Below are 24,902 nucleotides of genomic sequence, written 5' to 3'. Positions count from 1 at the left end.
TAGTTAGGATTAAAAGAATCTCAAAATTAGGGATTTATGGTGAAATTGAAGAGTTAAAATGAGTTTATAGTGAGAATTAAGAGAGAATATGGAGTTCGATTGGAAAAATAAAATTAGTATTGGTAAGGGTTTAAATTAAAATTTAGGTAAAGTTTAGGAATAAATGAAAATATTTAAATGAAATTGTGTATTAATGATTTTTAATTGTTTAATTACGTAGCTAATATCGCGCAAGAGTCGTTGACCAAGAAAGGAAATGAGAAGGTGGACAAGGAGTGATTCAAGAGAAATTTCGGTTAGTATTACCATAATTCAAATTTAATTATTAATTGTTAAAATTTAAATTAATATACATGATAAGCAAATTGAGATAAGTATCAAGGTTGAATTGAATGATAAATACGTATTGGTATTGAATTTATTAATAGCAATTGTTGAATTTTGAATAATATGTTTAGTAAATAAAAATAAGGTGAAAATCGATATTGAATTTAATGATATTGAATTGTATGTGAATTGAATGGAAATTACTAGTGATATGATTTGAATTAAAAGAATTAATGTGGTATTGAAATGCATATTGGATTGAGAAATTTATTGAGAAATTGCGAATTGAATGAAATTGAAACGAAGTATGAATATATATGAGCATTTGATGGTACATTGATTGAAAAGTGGAAAATGTATTAGTATTGAATTATATATTGATTAGAAAGTGGAAAGTGAATTTGAATTGAATTGTGATTGTATCGAAATTGAATTTGAAATAGAAAAATGATTTGAATACCCTATTAACTAGTCGGACTGAGTCGGATATAGTTGGCATGCCATAGGATTGGAAGTGTTCAGGGATACTTCGACCTCGAGTCGACGAGACACTGGGTGTCACTATATTTCTTCGGATAGTTTCGATGAGGTACTGGGTACCAACTTTCTTCAGCTCTGCCGATGAGACAGTGGATGTCACTTTATTGCTTCGAACTATCCGATGAGGCACTAGGTGCCATTTTTGTGTGTTTAGTTGGATCCGTATATCCGCCAAGGTCCGAGTCAAGTTAATAGGGGTAAATAATTGAAATGAGAAAATTTGAATAAGTGTGATTGATTGAGATATGGAAAGAAATGAGAAAGTGAAATTGTGAATTGATATGTGAATTGGAAATCGAGATATGAGATTTGAAGACATGAACCCAAAGTTCATGATTTAATTAAGAGTAAATTTTTGTTATATGATATTAATGAGTAAAAATTGCAATAGAGTTGATATTGAATATAGTGATAAATTGAATGAATTGTATATGAATTGAAATGAACTATTGGAATGAGATGTGAAAAATCCAATAAAATTGAGATAGTGAAATATTGCTTATTGAATGTATATAATTTATTTATTAATGTTATAAATTTGAATTATGGTAATACCACTGAGTATACCTATACTCAGCGTACGGTTGTTTCCGTGCGCAGGTTAGTAGAAAGCCAGTGTCCGGTCCAGCATCCAGAGCAATCCCGACCTCAGAAAAATTTTAGTGATGAACCTTTTTTTTGATAATGTGGCATGTATCAAGGTGATGTATAGGTTAAAAATAATAATCTTGCGATTATAGTTGTATAATGATGTTTAAATTGGTTACAAGTATGAAATGGAACTAATATGACATATTTGATACAAGGATGCTATGTATGTAATTTATTTGTGAAATAGTTATAAGATATCCGATTTGTCCGGTAATACTCCGTAACCCTGTTCCGGCGACAGTTTAGGGTTAGGGGGTGTTACATGGCATAAGAATTAAGTGGTGCAACTCTTTGCTCTGTATTAAAAGAGTTAACCATCCTGAACTATATGTATTGCATCCTCATATAAGATTTTTTGCCTTTTTTAGGCTTTCAATATGTAACGTTTCAATTTCAGTGGTATTGAAAACGATGATTTCGGAACCTCGTTTATTGATGGGTGAGTTTGTAAGTTTTCATATTTCATGATTACTAGTCTATTATATTATTATGAGAAAATCTGATTTAATAATTTGGTTGATTTGATAATAAATTTTAGTTTAATGACTAAATTGTAATGAAGGTAATAGTTAGTCATCTTTGACCTTTAAGAGTTAAAAGATTTTATATAGCAATTGTCCACTTTCAATGTTAGTGGATGGTTGATGCGTGGATTTGGATGAACACCTATTAGAATGTTAGTAAAATAACACTTTGATAATTGTGAGAGTAAGCATTTCAGTGGAAGGAAAGAGAATGATTTTCATTCTCATATTCTTCTTCGAAATCTCACCATAGTAGGAGGAAAGAAAAGCTTTAAGAATCTCCTTAGCTTTCGACCTTGCATGATAAGTAAATTGTAGTCTGATTCTCATAAGTTTTATGTTTTTGTGAACGTAATAACTCAATTTAGCTAACCCGTGTATCTATTTTCAAAACTGTTGAAGTTTTGAAGTGTTACCATTGTTACTTGCTTGAGGTGTTGATGTTAATTGATTTGATTAGAAATTTAGATATAAAAAGATTTGCTTGGTAAAGTGAAGAATTGTTATTCTTAATTTATAAAGATTCAAGTATGAATGTCCAAAAGGGTTTAGATGCATTGTAAGCTGATGAATAGTATTTAGAATTTCAAGTGATAGAATTGAATTGACTTATAAATACAGTAAGACGATGAATGATATTTGGATGATAAGAATTGAATTAAATTATGTTATAGATCAAGATTTGAATTTGTAAAGAGAAGACCGTGGAAAAGGAAAGGTTGTTGAGTAGGATTTATCATGGTATGTTACCATTCCGTCAAGTAAGTTCATGCAATATGAACATTATTTAACTTTCTTTCCTTTTGTTTTTAAATTATACAATTAAAAATTTAGCAAGTAGATTTGATTGCTAAGTATATTTAGAGAGGAGAAAAATACTAAATTCTATTATGAAAGAATGTGAATGGAATTACAAAATGACAGTGTTCCGATAAACTTAGTAAAAGATTCATACACATGGATACATGTTATTTCCTGATGATTCCGAGATCCAACATTTGTTGCAAATTCGAAGATACATGTGACACAGATCTAACTTGGACGGGTAATCTGATGTCGTTTTAAAGGTTTAGTCTGGATTGGTAACCTTACATGCATATAGCCCTGGTTAGTCTTTTATTGTGTCGATGAAGATTTAGCACAACGGGTAACCTTATACCTCTGTATGTGATTAGCTCGAATGAGCCTTTGCACTGAAGCGTACTTGTGTTTTGAATTCTTTTACGATGTTCATCGAGTAATATAAAACATGTGAAATGTGAAGTTAGAAAGTTAAGAAATGAGGGGAAATGAAAGAATTAATTAATATTGTTGAAGTCCGTATCAACGAAAGGTATGAGATTGAATTTGACAGGAAGAGTGACATTATATCGTGTTGCTTACTCGATATATTATAGTTAATAAAATATATGCATTTACCTTGTTGGCGAACTATGTTAGTGGATAGGGAAACTATAATTTCGTATTATTTTATTATATAATTATTACGAGATGTAAGTGATTATTGAATTTGTATGAGCTTACAAAGTATTCTCAATACTTACACCAAAATTACTTTTACATTGTAGATTTTGGAACATTCAGAACTCATAGATCGGAACAACAAGAAGGTCACACTATCCGCTAGATGTTATGGTAGGCCTTTGATTTTGAATAATTGTTCTAAGTGGCAATTGTTATTTTGTAATAAGCCAAGTTAGAGTTTAAAGGGCTATCCTTGTCCTCTCTTGATGTTTGTAAATAAAATGAATGCAAGTTTTGTTTTTAATGAACATTAGCAATTTCCGCAGTACTTATTGTATTGTAGAGGTATTTGCGAAACAATCCACCATACTTTTTGAAAAAGTTGTATGTGGAAAAAAATTCTCAATTTAGCTTTAAAAAATACTATGTATAGCTGATCGATCCATTGTAGTGATCCATCATTTACTAGTCCACGGCATGGCCTGTCATGCATGTTTAAAGTACATAAAATGTTATCTAAGTTTTGTATGGTAGCCTCCTACAGCTTAGGCCCAGTGACCGGACCAGACAAGTGTCTGGGGTGTTACACAATATTTCAAAAAATGTTCCACTATTAGATTGTCCTTACCAAAAAGGACACCTCTAAAAGAAAAAACGAGCTTAAGAAAAGTAACTTTATAACTTTTCCCTTGACTGAGGGACAATTGTTATGCATATAAATATTATTAAATCTCATCAAGGGTTCACTTGTTACATCTTTTATACATTATGGCCCTTTAAATGAATAAACTATCATTACAATGGATCGACACAAAAGACAATCTCTTATTTTTCCTCTAAAAGGGTTTAAGACGAGAGAGGGAGCAGTGGTGAATCTAAGGGGTTGGCAGGGGCTCGATCCTCTCTAAAAGGAAAAATTTTACATTTAGACTCATTTATAATTTATAAAATTTTAAATTAGTAATGGTAAAATTACACTTTGACCCTTAAAATGATAAAAATTTAATTCAATCCTTAAAAAATTGTAAATATATAAACTATTAAAATAATAAAATTATATTTTTATTATTATAAAAATATACAATTTAATTTCGTCTAAAAAATTTCCAGGCTTCGCTTTTAGGAGGGAGGGGATTTTTCTTCTCCAATCTTCTTCCTCATCAAAGGCCTCTCCTTCCTCTCTAGATCAACCAAGCTGGGATCTCTATGCCCACATGCGACTCTCCACCTAGTACTAAAATAAGTTAACCGACCAGAATCACCGACTCTCACTTTGTGCATCAATAGAGTGTTACTCTCCTTTCCTTTCTTTTTTTCCTTTTGCAACTTCTCTTCTTTCTTTTGTTTTAATGCAATCCAAACACAGGTAAATATAGTTGTTTAATATTTATTGCTCTGCTTTCAGTCGAATTTAATCTTAAAAGGCCGAACATGTTCTAAACCCATAGCGGGACCTTAATCTCGTTCCTGTCAAAATGGGTTCCAAACGGGTTTGTTTGTATTGCATGGTGGGAGTGGGACAAAGCCCAGTTAATTGAACGGGTCAAATATACAAACTTGGGCAAACGAATACCCGAAAACCCAGGACGACTTACCAGATTATTTTGACATCAAGCGTAGTACTAACGTTGTTTTAGTCTCTGCTCATTGATCTCTTCCACTCTTCCAGTTTCTTCTTCTTTCAGTTCTTCCACCACTGTAAATGCAGGATCCCCGCCACCTCTCTGGGTTTTCTCAATGATTCACAGCTCAAAAATCAGAGTACAAGTAAAAGCAATGAATAACATTGAACTTGGGTTTCTTATATTTCTTCTCCTTTTCAACCTTCTTCTGCCCTTTTCCTATGGTAACAAACAATATATTCTTTCCTCTTCTTTTTTTTCTCTTGTTTTTATTAGTGTTCGTTTAGCTTCAAAAATTCTTTCATTGGGTTTCTTTCTTTTATTGATACTGTTATGGGTTTTGTTTCAAGTTATTCATTCTTGACTTAGGGTTGGAGATTAGGCATTAATTGTTGTTGTTTTGATAAAAGGAGGTTTCTTTTGGCCTCAATCAATTGAACCGTGATGTTAGCAAGGCTTTGTTTCTTTTATTTGGGTTTAGATAATGGGGTATTTTGTTTCTTTTTCTTTTTAGTTTGTTAATTTTAAGCTTCAAAGTTAGCTGATTTACCCATGTGTATGTGTTAGATTACTCTGTAGATTGCAGATATTTCTTTTAAGCATGTTGTGTTTTTACTTTGAAGAGCTTCTCATTTAATGGTCTTCCTTAAATACAACAATTTATGGTTCTAAATTTTGCCTACAAAGCTGCAGCATGTTAGATTCATTTGTTTTTATCTACCAGGAGAAGCCGGTGGTCTTTGTGTATCTCAAGGTGGTCGCTTTCCGCCCTTCTCTTCTGAGGGGAAACCTCCTAAAAGGGTGGGGAAGGGACACAAGGATTTGACACTCTGTAGGGTGTTTCGGAAAAAGACTTGCTGTGATGCTGCCCAGACACATCCTGCTTTGCTTTCTATTAGGAGGCTGGCTTTAACAGGTGAAGCCAGTGAAGAGTGTTTGCATTTGTGGGAATTGCTGGAATGTTCCATATGCGATCCACGAGTCGGAGTTCAGCCTGGACCCCCACTTATATGCACATCCTTCTGTGATAGAGTATTTCAGGCCTGCTCTAATGCTTACTTCTCAATGGATGCAAAGACACAGGTAGACTTTTAAGTCACCATGTAAAGATCATATACTAATGGGGTCGGGGGAGGGTTGTGTGTTTATAAAGTTTTAATATATCCTCTGAAGAGCTATCGACACTTAGGTTGTAATAATTTGATAGCTAGGATGGTTACTTTCATGGTGCTTCCCATCATTCAATGAAGTCGGATATCTTCTCTGTTGTACATTAATGTGTTTGAGCGTTGGAGCTTTATTTAGTTTTGCTTTGTGTCATACTGGTTTAGTATCTCAATTTAGATATTCCCCATCTAATTCAAATGAAGAAACTTTCTGTCAGGTTCTAGCACCATGTGGAGCAAATGACTTTGTTTGTGGTAGAGCATCTGAATGGGCATCCAATGGAACAGAATTATGCCTTGCTGCAGGTTTCCGTGTTGAACAATCCGTTGGCATGCATGGTGGTATTGAAGAAATGTCCTGTTATGGTGGCAAAGCGAGTCTTGATTCAATTGCTGATTCATGGGGAGCTTCACGATCTGAGAAACCCCACAAAACTGGGAACTCTGGGCTCTTAGAAGATTTCCAGCAGTGGCTCCAGGATATGCCATCTAATGAAAGAGTTTCTTGGGCAGTAGGAGGCCTTGTTCTTACGGCGGGCCTACTTTTTATAAGGTTCTGTTACTTCCTTCTTGTGAATCATTAAGTTTTCCTCCAGGAATCCAATTTTTTTTTTTCAAGTTTTATTAAGTTTCCTAGAAGGATATCCATGTCTGGAAAAGTATTCAATGCTAAGTGGACTTCACTTCACAGTGTATTTAATCTGTTTGTAGGTTGTCTAGTTTTTTCAGATACTTTTTTGCATTAAAATCTTATAATCATCTACTACTTTCGTAATATTATTGACCGAGCAGCAAAAGAAAGAGCTATAACCAACGCCAAAAGCTTGCAGCTATTCAACGCGCTGCTAGGAGACTAGAAGTCAAGATGAACCCGACACCCACTTCAAGTCAAGGAAATAGGAAAGGGAATCGAAGATGAACGTTTCTGCGGTTTTTGGAAATGTCATATTGAAATCTGTAAGTATTCAGTACTTAAAATCTTCAATGGTTTTCATTCCCCGCCACTGTTGTTTACGCGTTTCTTCATTTCTTTTTGGTATTTTTTCAGGTTGGCATATCTACGAAGTTCACTTCTCCGCTCGAATGCTAGACTGATCAATATTTTTGTGAACCCTCCTCCATTTGTACCAGACAAATATATCAAAAGTTATACATTAGTATAAGCCTAATTTTGCAGTTCCATTGTGAAATCATAGCAAAAATAAAAGTTTGTCTTTGCTGTTTCCCAAAACTTTGAATCCTCCGTTGTAGTTACTTAGATATTGTTAATCATTGTCCTTGATATGGGTAGATTTAGAAATAACTGTCTTTTAATGATTTGTGATGTTTTAAGAACTTGTTTAGGGAGGCAATAAGAGGCGTAATTTGTAGCTTTCAAGCACAGTTTTCATAGATGGTGTTTTCATAGAACAATTGATTTTACCGCAGTTAAACAAGGTATATGATTCCTAAGGAAACCAGAAATAGGGTGATTACGAAGTATATTCAACACAAATCAAGGCAGATCCATCCATAGATTGCACACTGATAGTGATTAGAAAACTATGTCCAATGCAAAAACAAATTTGTTACTGCACAGAAGAGAAAATGGGTGGTTAATTTACAGACTCTTCCGACGACTTCGTTTGCGAGTAGCAATCTTATGGAAGTTTACTCGTACAATGAAGTAATCGGAACTTTTTTTCAATTCAGCTCGTCATATTTCGGGTTTGAGCAGAATGACATCCCTAGCAATCCCTATTCATGGAACATCAAACCTTCCCCATCTTTGGTGGCTGTTGAGAATACAGATACAACAACAGAAACTATAATCAATTAAATGTTTCTCTGAACCTGCAACATATGATAGCATTGCTCAGGTGGACATACGTACCTTCTTCAGGGGCTTAGAACCGCTTGGTAACGATTTATTATCAGCCGGTTTCAGTATCTCAAAGGAGCACACAAGATCTTCATTAACACTCAATAAAGCACCAGCATTGTCAAACTCTCCACCATAGTTTGGAGCTGAAAATATTGTTACTAATCTTCGGCTAGCAAAGAACTCGTAGCCGTCCTCCACAACCTGCAATTCAAAACTTAGAAAAATCTCAATCTAAACAAATTGAATGAAATAACTAATAATGACCATATTGGTCATATTTTGACGGCTAATCCAGGAGCATGTGTCGCAAAAGAATGTCTGGTGGTATCTTAGATATCGAAATGCATGTTATCGTCTAGCCTTTTCCGACAAGTAAACTTTTAGCAATACTGATGCTAAGAAATTTTATTGTAAAAGCATTTCCATGCAACCAAAGACAAGAGATGCTAGATCATTTAACTCGACCGGAGTTTGTAAACAATCTCTGGGGAAGGTCAACTCGATAGGAGTTTCTAAGCAATAGATGCAGGCAAAAACTAGATTGGTTAGTGTTCTAGCTTGAACTTAAAGGTTCCATTGCATACACAAACCTACAACCATTCATAAAAGTTCTAGCTCGAAAGAAACCGCGCTTACCTGATGGCCTCGACAAATGAGATCAAGGTCACTCTTGTCCAAAAATTCAGCAACTACATCAGCTCCAAAAGTAGATGAAATTCCTCTATCGCTGTCTGCCCAGCCCTCGATCTTCGGATCAGGATCGGACCAAAGTAGATCGCAGAGAAGACCATTATCAGGAACCTCCGTTGGCCTTTGAATTTCCTTTATTTGATCCAAATTTTCCAACTCTGGAGACAACCCTCCGTGCATACAAAGTATCTTCTCATCAACGAGTGCAGCCACTGGTAAACTGTTGAAGCAATCTGTAAATATTTTCCAAAGCCTAACATTGAATCGCCTTTTACACTCATCATAAAATCCGTAAATTCGATTGATCTTCGCATCTTCATGGTTTCCCCTTAAGAGAAAAACTTTGTCGGGATACCGTATCTTATAGGCCAAAAGCAAACAAATCGTCTCCAAACTTTGCTTGCCTCGATCTACATAGTCCCCAAGGAACAGGTAGTTTGTCGCAGGAGGATAGCCACCAAACTCAAAGAGTCTTAAGAGATCTTGGTATTGTCCATGAATATCACCTGTATAAGGCCTATATGTTAGAATTTATCGAGCGGAAGGTCGGTTAAGTCGGTCAGTTCAGGCTTGCTTTCATAATACGCATGAAGTTCAAGACAAAATATCCCATTATAACAACATCAACAACATAGGAGTCAAAATATTTGCTGCTCAACTCCTTAGGAAAGAGATTAGTTCCCAAATTACCAAAGAAAAATCCCCAATTGGATACAAAGTTCATCTAATTCAACCAAGCTATATACTTCATTACAACCATTTTCAACACAAATTGGACTTATCCAAAAAACCTAAATAAACTCTCATTCCATGAACTTTCAAAACAAACTGTTTAGAACCAAGCCATATCCAAATGAACTAAATATACAAATTTATCTCAAATTCTCTTCAAAAGTTGATGCTATCAAAGTGTTAGCAGGGAAAACAATCAATTCCTCAAATAACAACAGCCAAAAACATAAGCAATTTCATAAATAGATAGAAAAGAGAGAGAGAAGAAGAGAGAGAGCTGACCACAGATTCTAATGGGGGCATGAATCTGAAGTAGGTTAGGCTGTGAAAGGAAGATTTGACGAGCATTAACACAAAGCTGACGGATCTCTCCTTCAGAAAGCTGAACCTGTTTGCTTCCTTTACCTTCCAACAACCTTCTTATTATATCGTCCAATACACCCTGATCCATCATTCCTTCCATTGTCATCATCATCATTTTTATGCTTCAAAGTCTTAGAGATAAAAACACCTACTCAATTCCCTTCAATTTTTTTATTGGGAGATACTATAAAGAAAGGGTATCGACAGAAAGGAAGAAGAAATGAACCAAAAAAAGACTTAATTCATATATAGAAAGAAAAGGGTATTGTTTGAAACTTCAACAAATAAACACACACAAAAAGAAAAAAAAACCCTTTTTACATGAACAAAGGGAGATAAGTAAAGGTCAACAAAAAGGACAAAATAAAATCTTTAAAAGGAAAGGGTAGAAATTTATGTAATTGAGTAGAATAAAAAGGATCAACCTTTACAAAAAGGAAAGAAATTGATGAAGAAAGACAATAATTCATGGATGTTGGCTGTCAAATATTTTGAAAAAAAAAAAAAAAGATTCAACATTGCCAACAGTTTGAAAGCTTCAAACTTCAAAGGCAAAGGGTATTTGGATGTAAAAGGAAACACCAGAAAAGGTAAAAGATATACAATGGAGACACTTCCTTTGTAGTTATAAAGAGAAAGAAAATTAACCCAAGATCAAACCATAGATTATTTAACCTTGTAGAGAGATGGGGTCCACTAAATGGGGTCGTTGGTAGGCGGTAGCCATTAGAGTTATGCCATCTTTAAAGAGAAAACATGGAAATGGCTCCAACTATAGCTGTTTGGTCATAATAGTTCTTCATAATTTTAATCAAGTACATTAGGTATCAGAAATTGTTAGTTTTCTGTCAGATTTTGGGTTTTGTTTTTTATAAACTGGAAAATGAAAAACAATCTTGACAATATATATATACATACATACATATGTTATTTGCCAACAAATTAATAATCCCAGATTTAAGGTTTTGATTGCTTGTAACTTTATATTTACTTTAAGTTGTTTAGTATTTATCTAAAACTTGCTTAAGATGTAAGAACTTACCTCTATTATATTATATTTTCTCAGCTTTATGCAAAAGACCTGGTGAAATTTGGTTGTCTCAAGCTTCCAAAAACCTGAAAGGATTTGGTTTAGTTTTGCCATCAGTCCCTGTACTCTTTAGATTTTTTAAATTTAATCCATTTACTTTTAATCCCAGTGATTTAGTTTGATTTAATAATTAAACTGCAATTATAACACTATTAATGAACTTTGAATATATGACATTATAAATTTAATATAATATAATTAACAAAATTACCAATTGGGCTTTATTCTTATATGAGATAAATATCAAAACTGTACATGAAGTTTGATCTAATGTACAATGTCATACATAAACTTTGATTTTGTGCGATTTTATATATGAAATTTTAATTTTGATTCAATTTTCACAAATTACTAACAACACTATTGAATTACTACCATTTTACGATGAAAATTTATATATAACTTTGACATTTATCTATTAAAATACTTTATGCTTGTCTAAGGGTGGGTTTGAATGGGCGGTGCTTCTACCTGTGGTTAGTGTAAAAATAGCAGTGGCAGTGAGATTAGATACTGTAGCATTAGACAAAAAGTAAGCTAAACGCACCGCACCGCACTCAATCGCCCATCCAAACCCACCTTAAGTTTGGTTTGGCCCGAAATATGATCTTAAAATTTTGTCTAAATCCGTGCAAAAGACTAACCGAAGCCCATTTTAGGTCCGTCCATATTAATTTTTAATTTGTTTTAAAAAATATTTATGTTATATTATTTAAATATTTAATAATTTTATATACTTTTTATTTATTATTATTTTTATATAAGCCTCTTAACATTATTTTAATATTTACATTAGAATAATATTATATATTTAGTATGATATTTTTTTTAATGTGTTCTAAATTACATAATATATAAAACTAACATAATATAAAGTATTATAAACTCAATAACAAGTCAGGCTGGATCGGGTTCAAGCTTAACGCCTGATTCTGGCCCATATTTTAAATGAGTTTAATTTTTTTGTCCAAGTTTATTTTTCGAACTTAATATTTTTACCCAAAACTTTTCAAATTTCAAGTGAACCTTCGAATCTAGACAAGTAACTCAACCCTTTAACAGGTCTATATGATTCCCCTGAGACCCTCGATCTAAGGAAAACCCCTCGCACACATCCATCATCCTCTTGTTAAGTCGTTCAAGTCCTACAACATTCTGAGCTGACACTTGCTAAACTACCCTGGTATCTAAGGACCAAAAAGAGGACCCATAGGCTATAGCTAACCTTTCCGCTCCCTATGAATACCTTCCAGGACAAATGGTAAATGAAGGCAAGAAGAATATAATCCTAATGTGAGTTTAGAGGTGCGTTTACCTGTGGTTAGTGTAAAAACAGTGGTGGCGGTGAGATTATATATTATAGCGATACTGTAGCGTGAGACAAAAAGTAAGGTAAACGTACCGCACCGCACTCAATCGCCCATCCAAACCCACCCCTATTCTGCTCAAATTCTAACTATTTGATTATCCCCCAACCTTCATAAGTAGTGGCTCTCCACATTTTTCACAGTGCCATCCCATTTTATGACATAGCTATACTAAACTTTAGAAGTAACCAGCCTGCATTAACATTATAATTGAAGGGGGGAAAACCCTTTCTGTGTGCATGGTTAGATGTAATCATGATGTTAAAACAATGGAGTTAATAAACATTATGAACAAACAAACCTGAAGACCAAATCAAGCAAAATTATAAGCAAACATCAAAAAGCAAACAATTTAACAAAATAAATCAAGCAAAATTATAAGCAAACATCAAAAAGCAAACAATTTAACAAAATAAGCCATCATTCATTCATTCCATTGAGCAAGAACACCAATAAAATTCATGTGACAGAGTTGAATACATCAAATTATCCCCTCATTTCAAACTTGGGTTCTAATCAAGCAGAAACAAAAGGGATTTCCCTAATCTTCCTTACTTTCTGATCATTGCATATAAGCTTACATTCACACTGAGGGCTGTCTTCAAAACTATCCATAGGAAAACCAGCACCAGCAATCCCTACTGAGAATTCAAGCTCATCCCCATTCCTTGACACTTCAACAACATTAACCCAGAAGAAAAGGAACTTCACACTTATACCTTCCAATCTTGCAAGCTTCCCATTTGAAATATACCCTCTAATGGTATTCTTGTATCTCAATTTATAAGTCCTTTGAAGAGTAAAGGTACAAGTACCATTCAAGAAAGCTGAGAATTCACCTGTTATAGGGTCTAGATCATAGCCAGTAACACCTGCTGGGAGAAGACCAGCAGGGAAGTTGAAATCCCTGAGAACTTCATAGGCTGTTGGCTTATTGTCTTCAAAGGAGATTGTCTCTGAGACAAACGATTGAACAATTAAAAGGTAAAAGAAGAGAAATTTTGGTGAACATATGAAGAAACAACCCATTTTTCTCACCTTCTCTTTTCACTTCCTTCCCTTGTTTCTTCCATTGCTGTTCCACATATGTTTACATATATAGAAATCTTGCAATCCAAGCTATGGGGTGTTCTTTTTCAATCAAGAAAACAGTACTTGAAGACATGTAGACAAAGAGGAAACTGGCCAAGTATTTTCCTTCATCAACAAGATTCTGCAAAACAGTGTAGCATTAAAGAGTATCTGTTTCATTTTGGAGCTTGAAAAGTACTATTATGTTCAGCCGAAGGAACCTTAAGAAGGAACCTTCCCATGCCGTTTATTTCATCTATTTTCACTCAAATTAAAGTCATAACTATACCAGAAAAAGTATAAAAATCCAGAACCACAAGAATGAACTCTACCTCTAAATTCTTGAAAAAAAAAATCTCTACTTTATTAAATTATATGATAATTGATAAATTTAAGTTCTTATATTACACTTAATTTGAGGTTTAATATTCCAGTGGCTTTATGCGCTCGGGCTCCTGAAATTTTTTTTCATTGACTCTTTATAATTTATAAAATTTTAATTAGTAATGGTAAAATTGCACTTTGATCCCTCCAAAAATAATAAAAATTTGATTTAATCTTTTAAAAATTATGAAGAGATAAATTATTAAAATGGTGAAATTACATTTTTACTACTGCAAAAATATACAATTTAGTCTAACCCCCGAAATTTTTTTTTGACTCCGCCATTGAATTCACCTTCTCCCAAAAGTTGTCTCTAGAATTAGGAAACCACCAAAACTCTTTTTTATTTCTTGAAAAGAAAATAAAAATAAATGGCACTAAACCCTATTTCTCTATTTTAAAATTTTATTAAATTATTTCTAAAACCTTTTAATTTTATGAATTTAATCCTTCTACTTTATTTCAAAAAATCAAATCCAACTATTAACATTGTTAAAATTATTTTGTTAAAAATCAGATTCATTACAATATCATTTTTTTAGTTACATTGCTTCAAAGTGTTAAAAATGTCACGTTAACAAGTTTAGCAAAAATAAAATGAAATTCAGGATCAACTACTGACAATTGGACTTGAATTTTGAAATCCGAAAAATATAGGGACTAAATTCTAAATTTATGAAGAGTAGAGAGACTTATGGCATATTTTAACCTTTACTAAATCAATATCCACCAAAACCTGAAATTGGGCCGGATATCAGATCTATGAATCTTGAATCCCCTATTAAAAGAAAGCCCGTTTATCAATAAAGGACCATGATCCAAATCAATAAACCCAACTCTACCTAATTGCCCAATTTCACAAAATACAAATTCAAAAACCTTAACCCTTGCTACTCAGTCAGACCCGGCGCTTCTTCCACTTCACCACCACCGTGAAAGCTCCAGCAATGGTCTCTTTCCCTCTTTTCCCAGTTTCATCTTTTTTACTTAAAAATATGGAAAAAAAAAGTTCTAATATTTCTCTTGTTTTCTTCGTCTTTTCATTAACAGGGGATTGATTTGGTTGCAGGAGGTAAGAGCAAGAAGTCCAAAAGGACAGCTCCCAAATCCGATGATATTTACCTTAAACTTCTCGTCAAGGTCTTACCTTTTATCTTCCACTCTCTGTATAGAAAAATGTCTACTCTTTTTTTTGGAATAAATGATCTGATTTTTGTTTTGGGTTATAGCTTTATCGTTTCCTTGTAAGAAGAGCCGGGAGCAACTTCAATGCTGTGATATTGAAACGCTTGTTTATGCGCAAAGTTAACAAGCCTCCACTATCTCTGTCTAGGCTTATTCAATTCATGAATTGAAAGGTATTTTATTTGTGGTTCTGGGTTTTTTAGGATCTTTAAATTATTGTTGGTTTGGGGTTTAATACCTTTTTGTACATAAATAAATTGTAGGAGGATAAGATTGGTGTTGTAGTGGGGACTGTGACAGATGATATTAGGGTTTATGAGGTTCCAGCTTTGACGGTTACAGCTCTTAGGTTTACTGAGACTGCTAGAGCTAGGATTGAGAAGGCTGGTGGGGAATGCTTGACTTTTGATCAGCTTGCTTTGAGGGCTCCTTTGGGTCAGAACACGATATCAATCTTTCTCTTGCATTTTGTTTCGAGTTGTTATGCTACATTAGTTAGTTCAAATGTATGTATGTTGATTCAGTTGACATTTTTGAGTCCTATTTTTTTGAAATTTTTATTGCTTATTTGTTCATTTATTGAAACTCTTAGGAGTTGAAATGCCGGTTTTACTTCCATGCACTATTAAAAACGTTACAGGGATGATTTCTCGAAAACATAATGTGCCCGAAGTTTGTCTCTTTACAATGTGAATGTACTAGTTTGTTAAGTTTACTTGTTAAGGATATTGGTGCTCTTTTCTATATAACTTGATTAAGTTTAATGTATTTATTCATTCTTTTGAAATGTAGTCCGGATTGGTTAAACTTTTCTCGATACCGAGTGTCTCTCGGTATACAGAGAAATCAAATACACCCTTTGACTGGAAATGAAATAAGTTATGCATTGTCAAATGTTTCCCGTAAGGCCGATCCTTCGGCTTATATTATGTCTTGTGAAAGAAGAAAATGGCGTCTGGATTTATTTCAGTTAGTTTGGATGGAACTGCAGGCGCTACTGCGAGGTCCAAAGAACGCTCGTGAAGCAGTTAAACACTTTGGTCCAGCACCTGGTGTGCCTCACAGCCATTCTAAGCCTTATGTGCGGTCAAAGGGGAGGAAGTTCGAGAGGGCTAGAGGAAGAAGGAATAGCAAGGGATTTAGGGTTTAAGCATAGGCTTTGTAGTTGATAATGAGTCCTGTCTGCCATTTTATTACTGCAAACAAATCTTGCTTACTGGATTTAGGGTTTCTCCTGCAGATGCTTACTGGCTTTTGTTACGTGTGCATGGATTGTTCACTTCTGGTGTGAACATCTTTCGTATTTATGGTATAAAGTGGAGCATGTTTGAGCATTCAATTTTGATTCAAATTTTGAGTTCATCTATTTCAATGCAAATTTGATCCTATTTTATTTGATCTTAAAAAAGCACAAGAATCTGTTTAATTAGACTCAAACGTAGAGTTGATTTTAACCTCAAATTATTTGAACCTAAAATGATTTTTCTGAAATAATCTTAACTTATTTGAACTCAATGAAATTATCTAAAATTCAAAAAAATGTATACATGGAATAAATATAAAAAAAAAGTTCAAAAAAAAAATTCTAAACACAAACAAGTAATTTAGGGATTAGAATGAAATTTATAATTTTCTAGTATTTTTAATTATTTTCATTCATATTGGATCATTGGAGTTTTTGGGTTAAAAATTAGACTAAAAAAGAATTTAATAAACGCAAATTTGGTGGTTTTTGGACCGATTCAATTGGTTCTAGTTGGGCAAAAAAATCAGCTCCGGTTCTTTTGGTCGAAAACAATTCAAAAGCAATTTTAAACAGTTTCATTGGAAAGGAATTCGAAATCTTTTTTAGACCAATGAATCAACCGGTTATCGGTTCATCAATCAATCCGATTGAAGTTGAATAACATTATGTATAAATGATTGTTGCAGTAAAGCACCATAATCCATGTCTTTGATGATGCTTTACCACCGCGTAAAACCCCATAAATTTCAATGCGAGAGGGACTGCGTTAAAGATTAACAGTTCAGTCCTTCTATATGTCAAAAGCTGCCGACTTCATTTACCTCAAAATGGAGCTCAAACCATCACAAAATCAGGTTGAGTTTTGAGCTATGAGAGTCTTTTAATTGCCATCAATCTTCCCCTACTTTACTTCTTTATCTGTTTATACTTTCTGGCATTTCCAAGCATATCGGTTGGGCATTTTGACAACAATAATCCATTTTCCCTGGAAAATAATTTCAGTAACTCCAGAAACCAAGAAACTAAAATAAATAAAACAACCTATTTTTCAAAGAGAAATATGTAATCCAGTAACATTGGAGCACATCTCCATGGAAAAATAAACAGGGAGAAAGCTCAAGCAGAAAGGATCAACTTAAAGCATCGCTTTACGCACAGATAAAATCCTAAGAACCATTCACTGCAACAGTGGATTCCCAGGAAGAACTATGTGCGATCAATAAACATTAATCAATTTTTCAAAAAAGAAAGATCGAATTATGTAGCGAACATGGATAGCGGCGCCTAGATTCTCAACAGATTTTGTGAAAACCCTACCCCAATGGCCTGGAACAGACGGACTGACCGCGTTTAAATAGATACAGCGATACAATTTCAATGACGATAATACCCTCGTTGCCAACTTCTTATTTATCCTTTTTTTTAAATATTTAATTCATCAATCAATTTTATATATTTTTTGGCTCAATTAATCCATTATATATTTGAGGTAACTGAAAAATATATTCTTGCAAACAATAACTTGTCACTGGTTCTAATTTGAAGTAATAATATTTTTTTATTTACATTATATTTGATAGAAAAAAGGGGAAAATAAAGAAAAAGAAAAATAAGGATACAAAGATAAAAAATGAATTTTTTTAAGCATAGTAAGAAAATGGAAAATTTAAATAATAGAAGTAAAATCATAAATATCATTTTTTTAGAATAAATAATTTTTTTATTGCTAGTGAATTTGAATATTTTCTTCCCACATTTGAAGAATTTGAAGAACAAAATGTACATTTCCATAACCAAATGGGACCTACGAATCATGATTCATGAATTCAACTAATTGTAGCTATTAAATCAATTTATTCAATTAAAATACAAATATTTAAAACTTTATTAATATTAAATAAGTAATTATAATTAGTTAAAAGAACATATATTTTGCTTAATAGTATGGTCTTCAATACATGAATATGAGGTAAAAACCTCAAATACCAAATCCAAATATAGTAAAAAATGAACACAACCTTATACTTTGTACCGGTTTCTTATTCATTCATGAAAATGCGTCAAACCATAAAAGAAAGCATTGTATGAAACAATGATGCCGGATGATCTATAACTCTTTCCCAATAGTTTAATATCACATCGACATTTTCATCCTAAATTTAGGATTTTCATCCCTAAAAAAATAAAATCCAAATGAAAATCATGAAATTAAGGATAAAATTGCTGATGTGGCATTAAATTATTAAAAAAATAATATCCTTATTTCATACAATCCTTTCTCGACCATAAAAACTACCAGCTTCCGATTAAAATTCTACACTGAAAAAAACTATAACCTATAATCAACCATCAAATATAAAAGAAAGACCAGACAATTGAATCTTGTTTTTTCAACACTGACAAAAACTATAACCTATAATCAACCATCAAATAAACATCTCAAATATGAAAGAAAACACCAAACCCATAAAATACAACACACCAAATTCTGATGAATTGACCGTATTTATCACACGGCTTCAAGCTGAAGTGACCAATACCCTACATTCCCTCAGGACTGAGGAAAATTCGACCTTTCAATGTGACTGCGAAGCATGATAACATGTTCTCCAAAATGATAGTTCCGCTGATCTTACATTCATGATGCAGTTTGAAATTTGGGCTCTACCAAGTCAATCAAAACTAGCATTTAAGAACTTCAACAACTCATTTCTTTTACTCTCGGCCGCTTTATCTTCCTTAGACTTGTCGAGTTTCAAGAGAATCTAGAATGATATAACAAGAACAATAGTAGAGTATGAATTACCATGAGTGCCTGTATCATTACATCTGCACGTTACATTGAGACTACAAACAAATCCTTTCTGCATCCGCAGCAAGATCGGGTTACCTTTTTGCCAGAGACCACACTGCGACGGGTACCATCATCCTTGTCACGCCCAAGAAACTGTATAAAGCATATGAAGCTTAGTATGGGCCACAGAGAGAGAGAGCCGGGGAGGGGGAACAATATCATGAACCACTAGACAGCAAAGAAGGACCTTAGAAAGCTGTACGGGACTGCTACTTTGTTCATCCTGCTGCTTCTATATATAACTCCAATTGCCAGGACAAACCAGACCCAGAACAATAATCCAAGTCAATTGCACCCAGTCATCATGTCACAGACCCCAGCTCCAATTTCAAAGAGCCAATCCATAGAACAGGCAAACGTATTATAAGCACCTCGGAAATGTCATGTTATAAGCATTCTCAAAGGTAAATTAATACTGGAAATTTCAAATCAATATCCATAAGAATAAACTAATGAACCAAAATATTAAAAACTTCAGCACAGTCCCACCAGATGATATGCAAGGAAAACAAACCAAATCACCAGAAAAGCAACAGTTCGAAGAATCACAACTTAGATATACCATTCATTATTACACACTTTGTGGAGGGAAAGATGCATGGATGCAAACATAGTGAATAGTGGCCTACCTCTTTAAGTTTGTTCTTCTGACGTCTATGTCGATAACTCTTGCTCCGTTCTTTTTCCTTTGACTAAAGGCAAAACAGTAACAAAGTGAGCCTTATAGGTGACTGCATTAAAACGAGAAGCACAAATGGAGCACCAAAAACTCACCTTCTTTTGCCTTTCACTCTTCTTGTGCCTCTTTGAATGGCTGGACTCATTATCACTATCCGAAGAACTGTTACTCCTGCTATAATTAAGCAGTCTTAGAATATCAAGAAACCTATCTGTGTGAAGGTTACTAGTAGGCAAACTAATAAAGAAAAAACAGTTTCATATAATTTTACAAACATCCATGTATAGCATAAAAGGTGCTTAAACAAAATCTTTAAAAAGAATGGTAACTTGTTCTTGCCCAGAATTGCCTAATATAAGGTGCTTCACTTGGAAACTCCAAATGTTTTCAAAATTTTTTGGCTAATTCAAATACCTTCAATTCCATTGGTATAAAATACATGTTGGACAAATCTATCCAATGTACTATAAACAAATTCCATTCGATGGCAATAAGAATAGGCAATTCTATCCTTTGATTCATGATCACCCACATTAGATATACAAGAGAAGCTATAACTTGGATTAGTTTTCAAGGTTCAAGCCTCTCCTAATCTTACCTTAACCCGTCAAAATTAAAGTTAGAAACGAGAGTAAACAATTCATTACGATCTTAACACAAAATATATAGTTTAAAACCACGAAAAGGTTCCTCAAGAAAATTTCCAACTATCTTAGTTCGTAGATATAACACCTAACCCAAAACAGCGATTAATAACAAATAATGTTAAAAATATATATTTTTATTCTTTTTTACCTGGAGGAATCAGAATCGGAAGAAGAGTAAGAATCGGAAGAATGACGGCTATGCTTCTTCCGACGTCGTTTACCGAGCGAACGACTCTTCTTTCGGATCTTGAGAGAATCTCTGTCTCTGTCGCGGCGGTTAGAGCGATGACGACGTCTTTTGCCGTGTGAGGATGACGTGTCAACAAGGAATCCGAGGAAGAGTACGAGGTGGCTGAGGACGACGAGGCCGCCATTGACGCACCAAAAAAAGAAAAGAGAATAATTTTCAGGGTTTTCAGATTTGGGAGACTTTTGGGAGGCAAAGGGCAATCCGCAAGCCATTCCCCTTTGCTTTATTTTTTAAATATTTTCCACTAATTTCTTTTTGGCTTAATACCAATTTAGTCCTTGTACAATAAGTAAGTTACCAATTTCACTTTGTCCTCACCTATCACGACTAATGTCCAAATAAAATTCAAAGTAATCACCTTCCTCCTATGATTTGGAAAATCGTATTCTCCTTGCATTCATATTCTTTCGACCATCTAAGCATATAAACCCTCTAGAATCAAGTTTAACTTTTTAAATCTCTCTACAAAAATAATGTTTTTAAGCTGTTACAATGGAAACATCTCACGATCCAAATCACCCGATAATTTTAATTAAATTTCTCTATATTATCCGTAGATAATAATACTATTAGTATAGATGATTTTTCAGAAGAAATCTGAAGGGTGTCGAATCCACCAATATAAACCTATGCCTTAGTTTGCAAATTATGCAGTATAGGGAGTAGGGTCGATCCCTCAGAGACTGGTTTACTGTAAATTGTTGCTCTCTTGACCAGATTTATGTCGGGGCAGCTGTCGTGCCCAAGACGTTCGGGGGGATAAAAATTCGAAAACCTAAAATTAACAGAAAAATAACGTCAAAAGTAAAAGTTGAAAACAGAATAATAAAAACTGTGAAATAAATATTAAGAAAAATTTAATTAGAATAAGCTCAGCTTTAGGCACGAATTTTCCTCGTCTTTGAACCGATCCTCGAAATTGGATGAACTCCTCTTTTCCAATAAGCTAGTTATAGCTACCAAGGACGCCTCGGACACCAACTCTTCCTTGTGTAAATTAGTTATGGAACGTCCAATAACTAACTCTTACCGATCGAACAACCACGAAACGTTCGTGATTTAGAACTCCGGCAGCTTTGCGTTCTAAAAGAGCCTAGCTCGAACCAGTGCCCTCAACCGCGTGGGGCATTCAAATCCGGTTACTACTTCCCTTGATGGAGCCAAACAGCTATCTCCACTTGGCACGCCAATGTGTTCACAGAAAACCGATTAGAAACGTTCCTTTCAGAATTCCAACTGTACGTCTAATCACACTAAATCAAACGACGTCTTTTTTGACTTAGTGTTTATCTGACTTTATGAGCTGACAAAATCATACTCTTAATCCGGAGAAGTAATAAGTACTGGAATTTTAGGAGTTAAATGGGCTCGGGTTAGTAACTCACGGGTTTTGACGAGGTTAATTTCGGCCTAAAGCTAAAAATGGGTTTAGTTGGCTAAGGTTTGGGACATGTTGGTATTTGATAAATTAATTAAGGTAAATGGGTGAAAAGGTGGGTGATGTGATTGAGTATGGGAGTTGGAATATATTAAAGTGGGGTGGTTGAAAAAAGGAATTTGAAAAAGGTGTTGTAATTGGAAAGTAGTAAAAGCTGGAAGTTTTTAGGAATTAAAAGTTAAAGAAACTAAAGACAATAAATAAATTTGTGAAAAGTTGAAAATAAAGGTGAAATGGATGGTAGGCTACTAGAACTAATGAAAATTGAAGGAAAGCTAGCTAAGAAATAACAAAGGCTACGTGAGAAAGGAGAGAATTGAAAGATAAAAGCTAAATATTTTTTGATTGATGAAATGATGAACAATACAAGCACTATTTATACTAGAGGATTTACTAAATTAGGAACCAACTAGTCATAGGAAATTAAGGAAAAAAAATATTCCATGACCAAAAATATCCCAAAATAATCTCCCCCACTAAATCAACAAAATTTTCAGCTAATTAAAATAGGAAAAATTCTACTTTGGCCCTCCTTCTTTGCTTCTTTCTTTAATTTGGTCCAATTGTTCCCTTTTTCTTCTATTTAGCCCCCAAATTGCATTCCTACACAAAATTCAATAAATATGGCAAAGTTAGTGGTGCATTCTCATAAATTAACCAATTTAATTACATAAAATATGTAACTTTAGCATTTAATCAAAATCGAAGACGGCGACAATAATAATCTTTTAAAAGAAGAAGATTATGATAGATGGTAATGACAAAGATTACTTCAATGATCACCAATTTAAGATGGATTGCTTTGATAATCACACTTTGTTCAAAGGAGATTATCATGTCTCTTATTGTCTAGACAAAACACTGATTTAGAAGTTGGAAATAGAATTATTACGCTCTGCATAGCTCTTGAACTTATAGTGGAAAATCAAACTCCCTTGTCTTTACAATTTCGGATTCATAACTATTTGAAATTATGTGGTTTTGACATTCAGTTACGATTCGAGATTCAAAACTTATCGAAAGGGAAAATTTCCCATTGTGGGGTTTTGGAATTCAGTGAGCATGAAGATGGTGTAGTGTTCTTACTGGGTTGGATGATGAAATTGTAATGTCAATTCTGCTCCTCCTTTGAATTACAAAGGGCCTGCAATTAAACTCAAAATTCCAAGTTCGAAAATTGGGAATAAGCCGAAATTTCAAACTCTTTAGATTTATTTTTATTTTTATTTTTAACTTACAAATGTTTTTGGGAGCAAAACTCGATTCAATTTGAAAAATTTTTGGATTTCCAAGTTTATTTATTCTGATTCAATTTTAAGATTCGAATAATTTAAATAAGCAAATTAATCTCTCTCAGCAAAAATTACAACAACAAAAAATCACTTACACCGACGTAAGTGAATTGGAGCAATATAAACCATCTCTTTGAATAATAAAAAAGAAAAAAATCTTTCAAGTTATTTATTCATATATTTCTATGTATTATATATATATATGGAGAAATCCATTTACACTATTGTAAGATTGAAATAATTTTATATTTTAATGATAAAAAAAATACATAACAAATTGAGGAGGAAGATGTAATTGCCAAGACTTCAACTCTAGATTTCAAAAGCCAGCACAAAGCTCTTAACCACTATAGTTTCTTTGGAATTTTAGACATCAAAATTATAGATTCACATTAACAAACATGAAAAGTAAAATTAGTTATGATAGTAAGGTAATTGAAATGTATGATTACTTAACATATATATTATAGTTATATGTCAAGTTTGTCAATATAGAGAAATGTGGTTCGAGTTTGACATAGTTTCAATTAATTTATTTCGGGAACAGGAAGTAGAAGGTCCAACCACACTGTTGTGCGGTGATTTCACGACCTTATTGTAAAGCTTATATCAGGAAACATTGAAATCATCAATGGAAAAACATTCCTAATTTTCAAGCTTCGATTACAATTTTAGCATACATTCAGGGTTAGCTGGTAAATAGAAAGCAAAGGTTTTAACACGACATTCTGTGAGTGCCTTTAATTTGAACATCGAAATGTTGATGCCCTATGCTAGAAACACTTACGGGGGTATGCATCAAGTTACACAGTCATGCCAACCGCCTGCACTAGTGAAGGGACATCCAATCCAATACATGATTCAACAACTTGGGTTGATAACGAAGAAGAAGTTGAAACTGATAATGATATATATAATCAAGGAGCCTAGACCCAACGGTTCGAAAATTGCATTATTTTCTAAACCAAACATTGTTCCTATCAGACCAGAGGGGAGTGATTTTGATAGTAAAGGTCTGGACAATGTTGAAGGAACCCAACCAGATTTTATGACGTATGAACCTCCGCCCTACATACTTAATTGTACACTCACCGCACAAAAGATAATGTATGTGTTTCAATTTTCCATCTCTTTAAAGCACTAATAAGTGCGAGCTCCAATTTAGTCTCATCGAGCATACAAAATGTGTACGGATCTCGCCTTATTTAAGTACTATTTCATAACACATGGTGTTCTTGAACTTAAATTGTGTATATATATTTCAATAATTCGATATTCGTCCTAATTATATAAACATAAAAAATTTTAAAAAATACAATAATTACTATCAATTTAGTAATGATATTAAAAATAAAATAAATAATATTAACATGATATAAACATGAAAAATTAAAAAATATATATAATAATTATCAACAACTTAACAATGATATTAACTAAAACAAAAAATATGATC

General features: G+C 33.5%; 4 protein-coding genes and 1 pseudogene across 6 annotated transcripts; 2 read left to right on the top strand and 3 right to left on the bottom strand.

The window, feature by feature from the left end:
• The first annotated feature begins 5,086 nt into the window (after positions 1-5,086).
• On the top strand, positions 5,087-7,686 carry LOC107899083 (uncharacterized). The gene is made up of 5 exons (XM_016824694.2): positions 5,087-5,352; positions 5,853-6,211; positions 6,513-6,847; positions 7,087-7,251; positions 7,343-7,686. Exons 1-4 carry the CDS (start codon positions 5,244-5,246, stop codon positions 7,211-7,213), a joined length of 930 nt encoding a protein of 309 aa, XP_016680183.2. The 5' UTR covers positions 5,087-5,243; the 3' UTR covers positions 7,214-7,251; positions 7,343-7,686.
• A 92-nt stretch (positions 7,687-7,778) lies between these two features.
• LOC107899082 (serine/threonine-protein phosphatase PP1 isozyme 9) lies at positions 7,779-10,583 on the bottom strand. Its single transcript, XM_016824692.2, has 4 exons — positions 9,863-10,583; positions 8,795-9,354; positions 8,168-8,359; positions 7,779-8,069 (listed from the first exon to the last, which is right to left on the bottom strand). Exons 1-4 carry the CDS (start codon positions 10,056-10,058, stop codon positions 8,046-8,048), a joined length of 972 nt encoding a protein of 323 aa, XP_016680181.1. The 5' UTR covers positions 10,059-10,583; the 3' UTR covers positions 7,779-8,045.
• Positions 10,584-12,803: 2,220 nt separating this feature from the next.
• Positions 12,804-13,711, bottom strand: LOC107899079 (uncharacterized). The gene has a single exon (XM_016824690.2). The coding sequence runs from the start codon at positions 13,427-13,429 to the stop codon at positions 12,917-12,919; it is 513 nt and encodes a 170-aa protein (XP_016680179.1). The 5' UTR covers positions 13,430-13,711; the 3' UTR covers positions 12,804-12,916.
• Positions 13,712-14,713: 1,002 nt separating this feature from the next.
• LOC107899081 (60S ribosomal protein L18-3-like) lies at positions 14,714-16,383 on the top strand (annotated as a pseudogene).
• A 2,111-nt stretch (positions 16,384-18,494) lies between these two features.
• On the bottom strand, positions 18,495-20,954 carry LOC107899078 (splicing regulatory glutamine/lysine-rich protein 1). Of its 3 annotated transcripts, none has more exons than XM_041098835.1 (6): positions 20,615-20,954; positions 19,915-19,993; positions 19,770-19,832; positions 19,328-19,372; positions 19,177-19,233; positions 18,495-19,101 (listed from the first exon to the last, which is right to left on the bottom strand). In XM_041098835.1, the coding sequence occupies exons 1-6, from the start codon at positions 20,926-20,928 to the stop codon at positions 19,042-19,044; spliced, it is 618 nt and encodes a 205-aa protein (XP_040954769.1). In that variant the 5' UTR covers positions 20,929-20,954; the 3' UTR covers positions 18,495-19,041. The 3 variants fall into 3 exon arrangements, with proteins under 3 accessions (XP_040954769.1, XP_040954768.1, XP_016680178.1); XM_041098834.1 differs by having other exon boundaries at positions 18,495-19,051; XM_016824689.1 differs by having other exon boundaries at positions 18,495-19,051; positions 19,915-19,990; positions 20,615-20,943.
• Positions 20,955-24,902: the final 3,948 nt, after the last annotated feature.

Source organism: Gossypium hirsutum, chromosome D08, assembly GCF_007990345.1.
Source record: "Gossypium hirsutum isolate 1008001.06 chromosome D08, Gossypium_hirsutum_v2.1, whole genome shotgun sequence".
Classification (NCBI taxonomy): domain Eukaryota; kingdom Viridiplantae; phylum Streptophyta; class Magnoliopsida; order Malvales; family Malvaceae; genus Gossypium; species Gossypium hirsutum.
The sequence above is the reverse complement of the archived record's forward strand: the minus strand, read 5'-3'. Positions and strand labels throughout refer to the sequence as shown.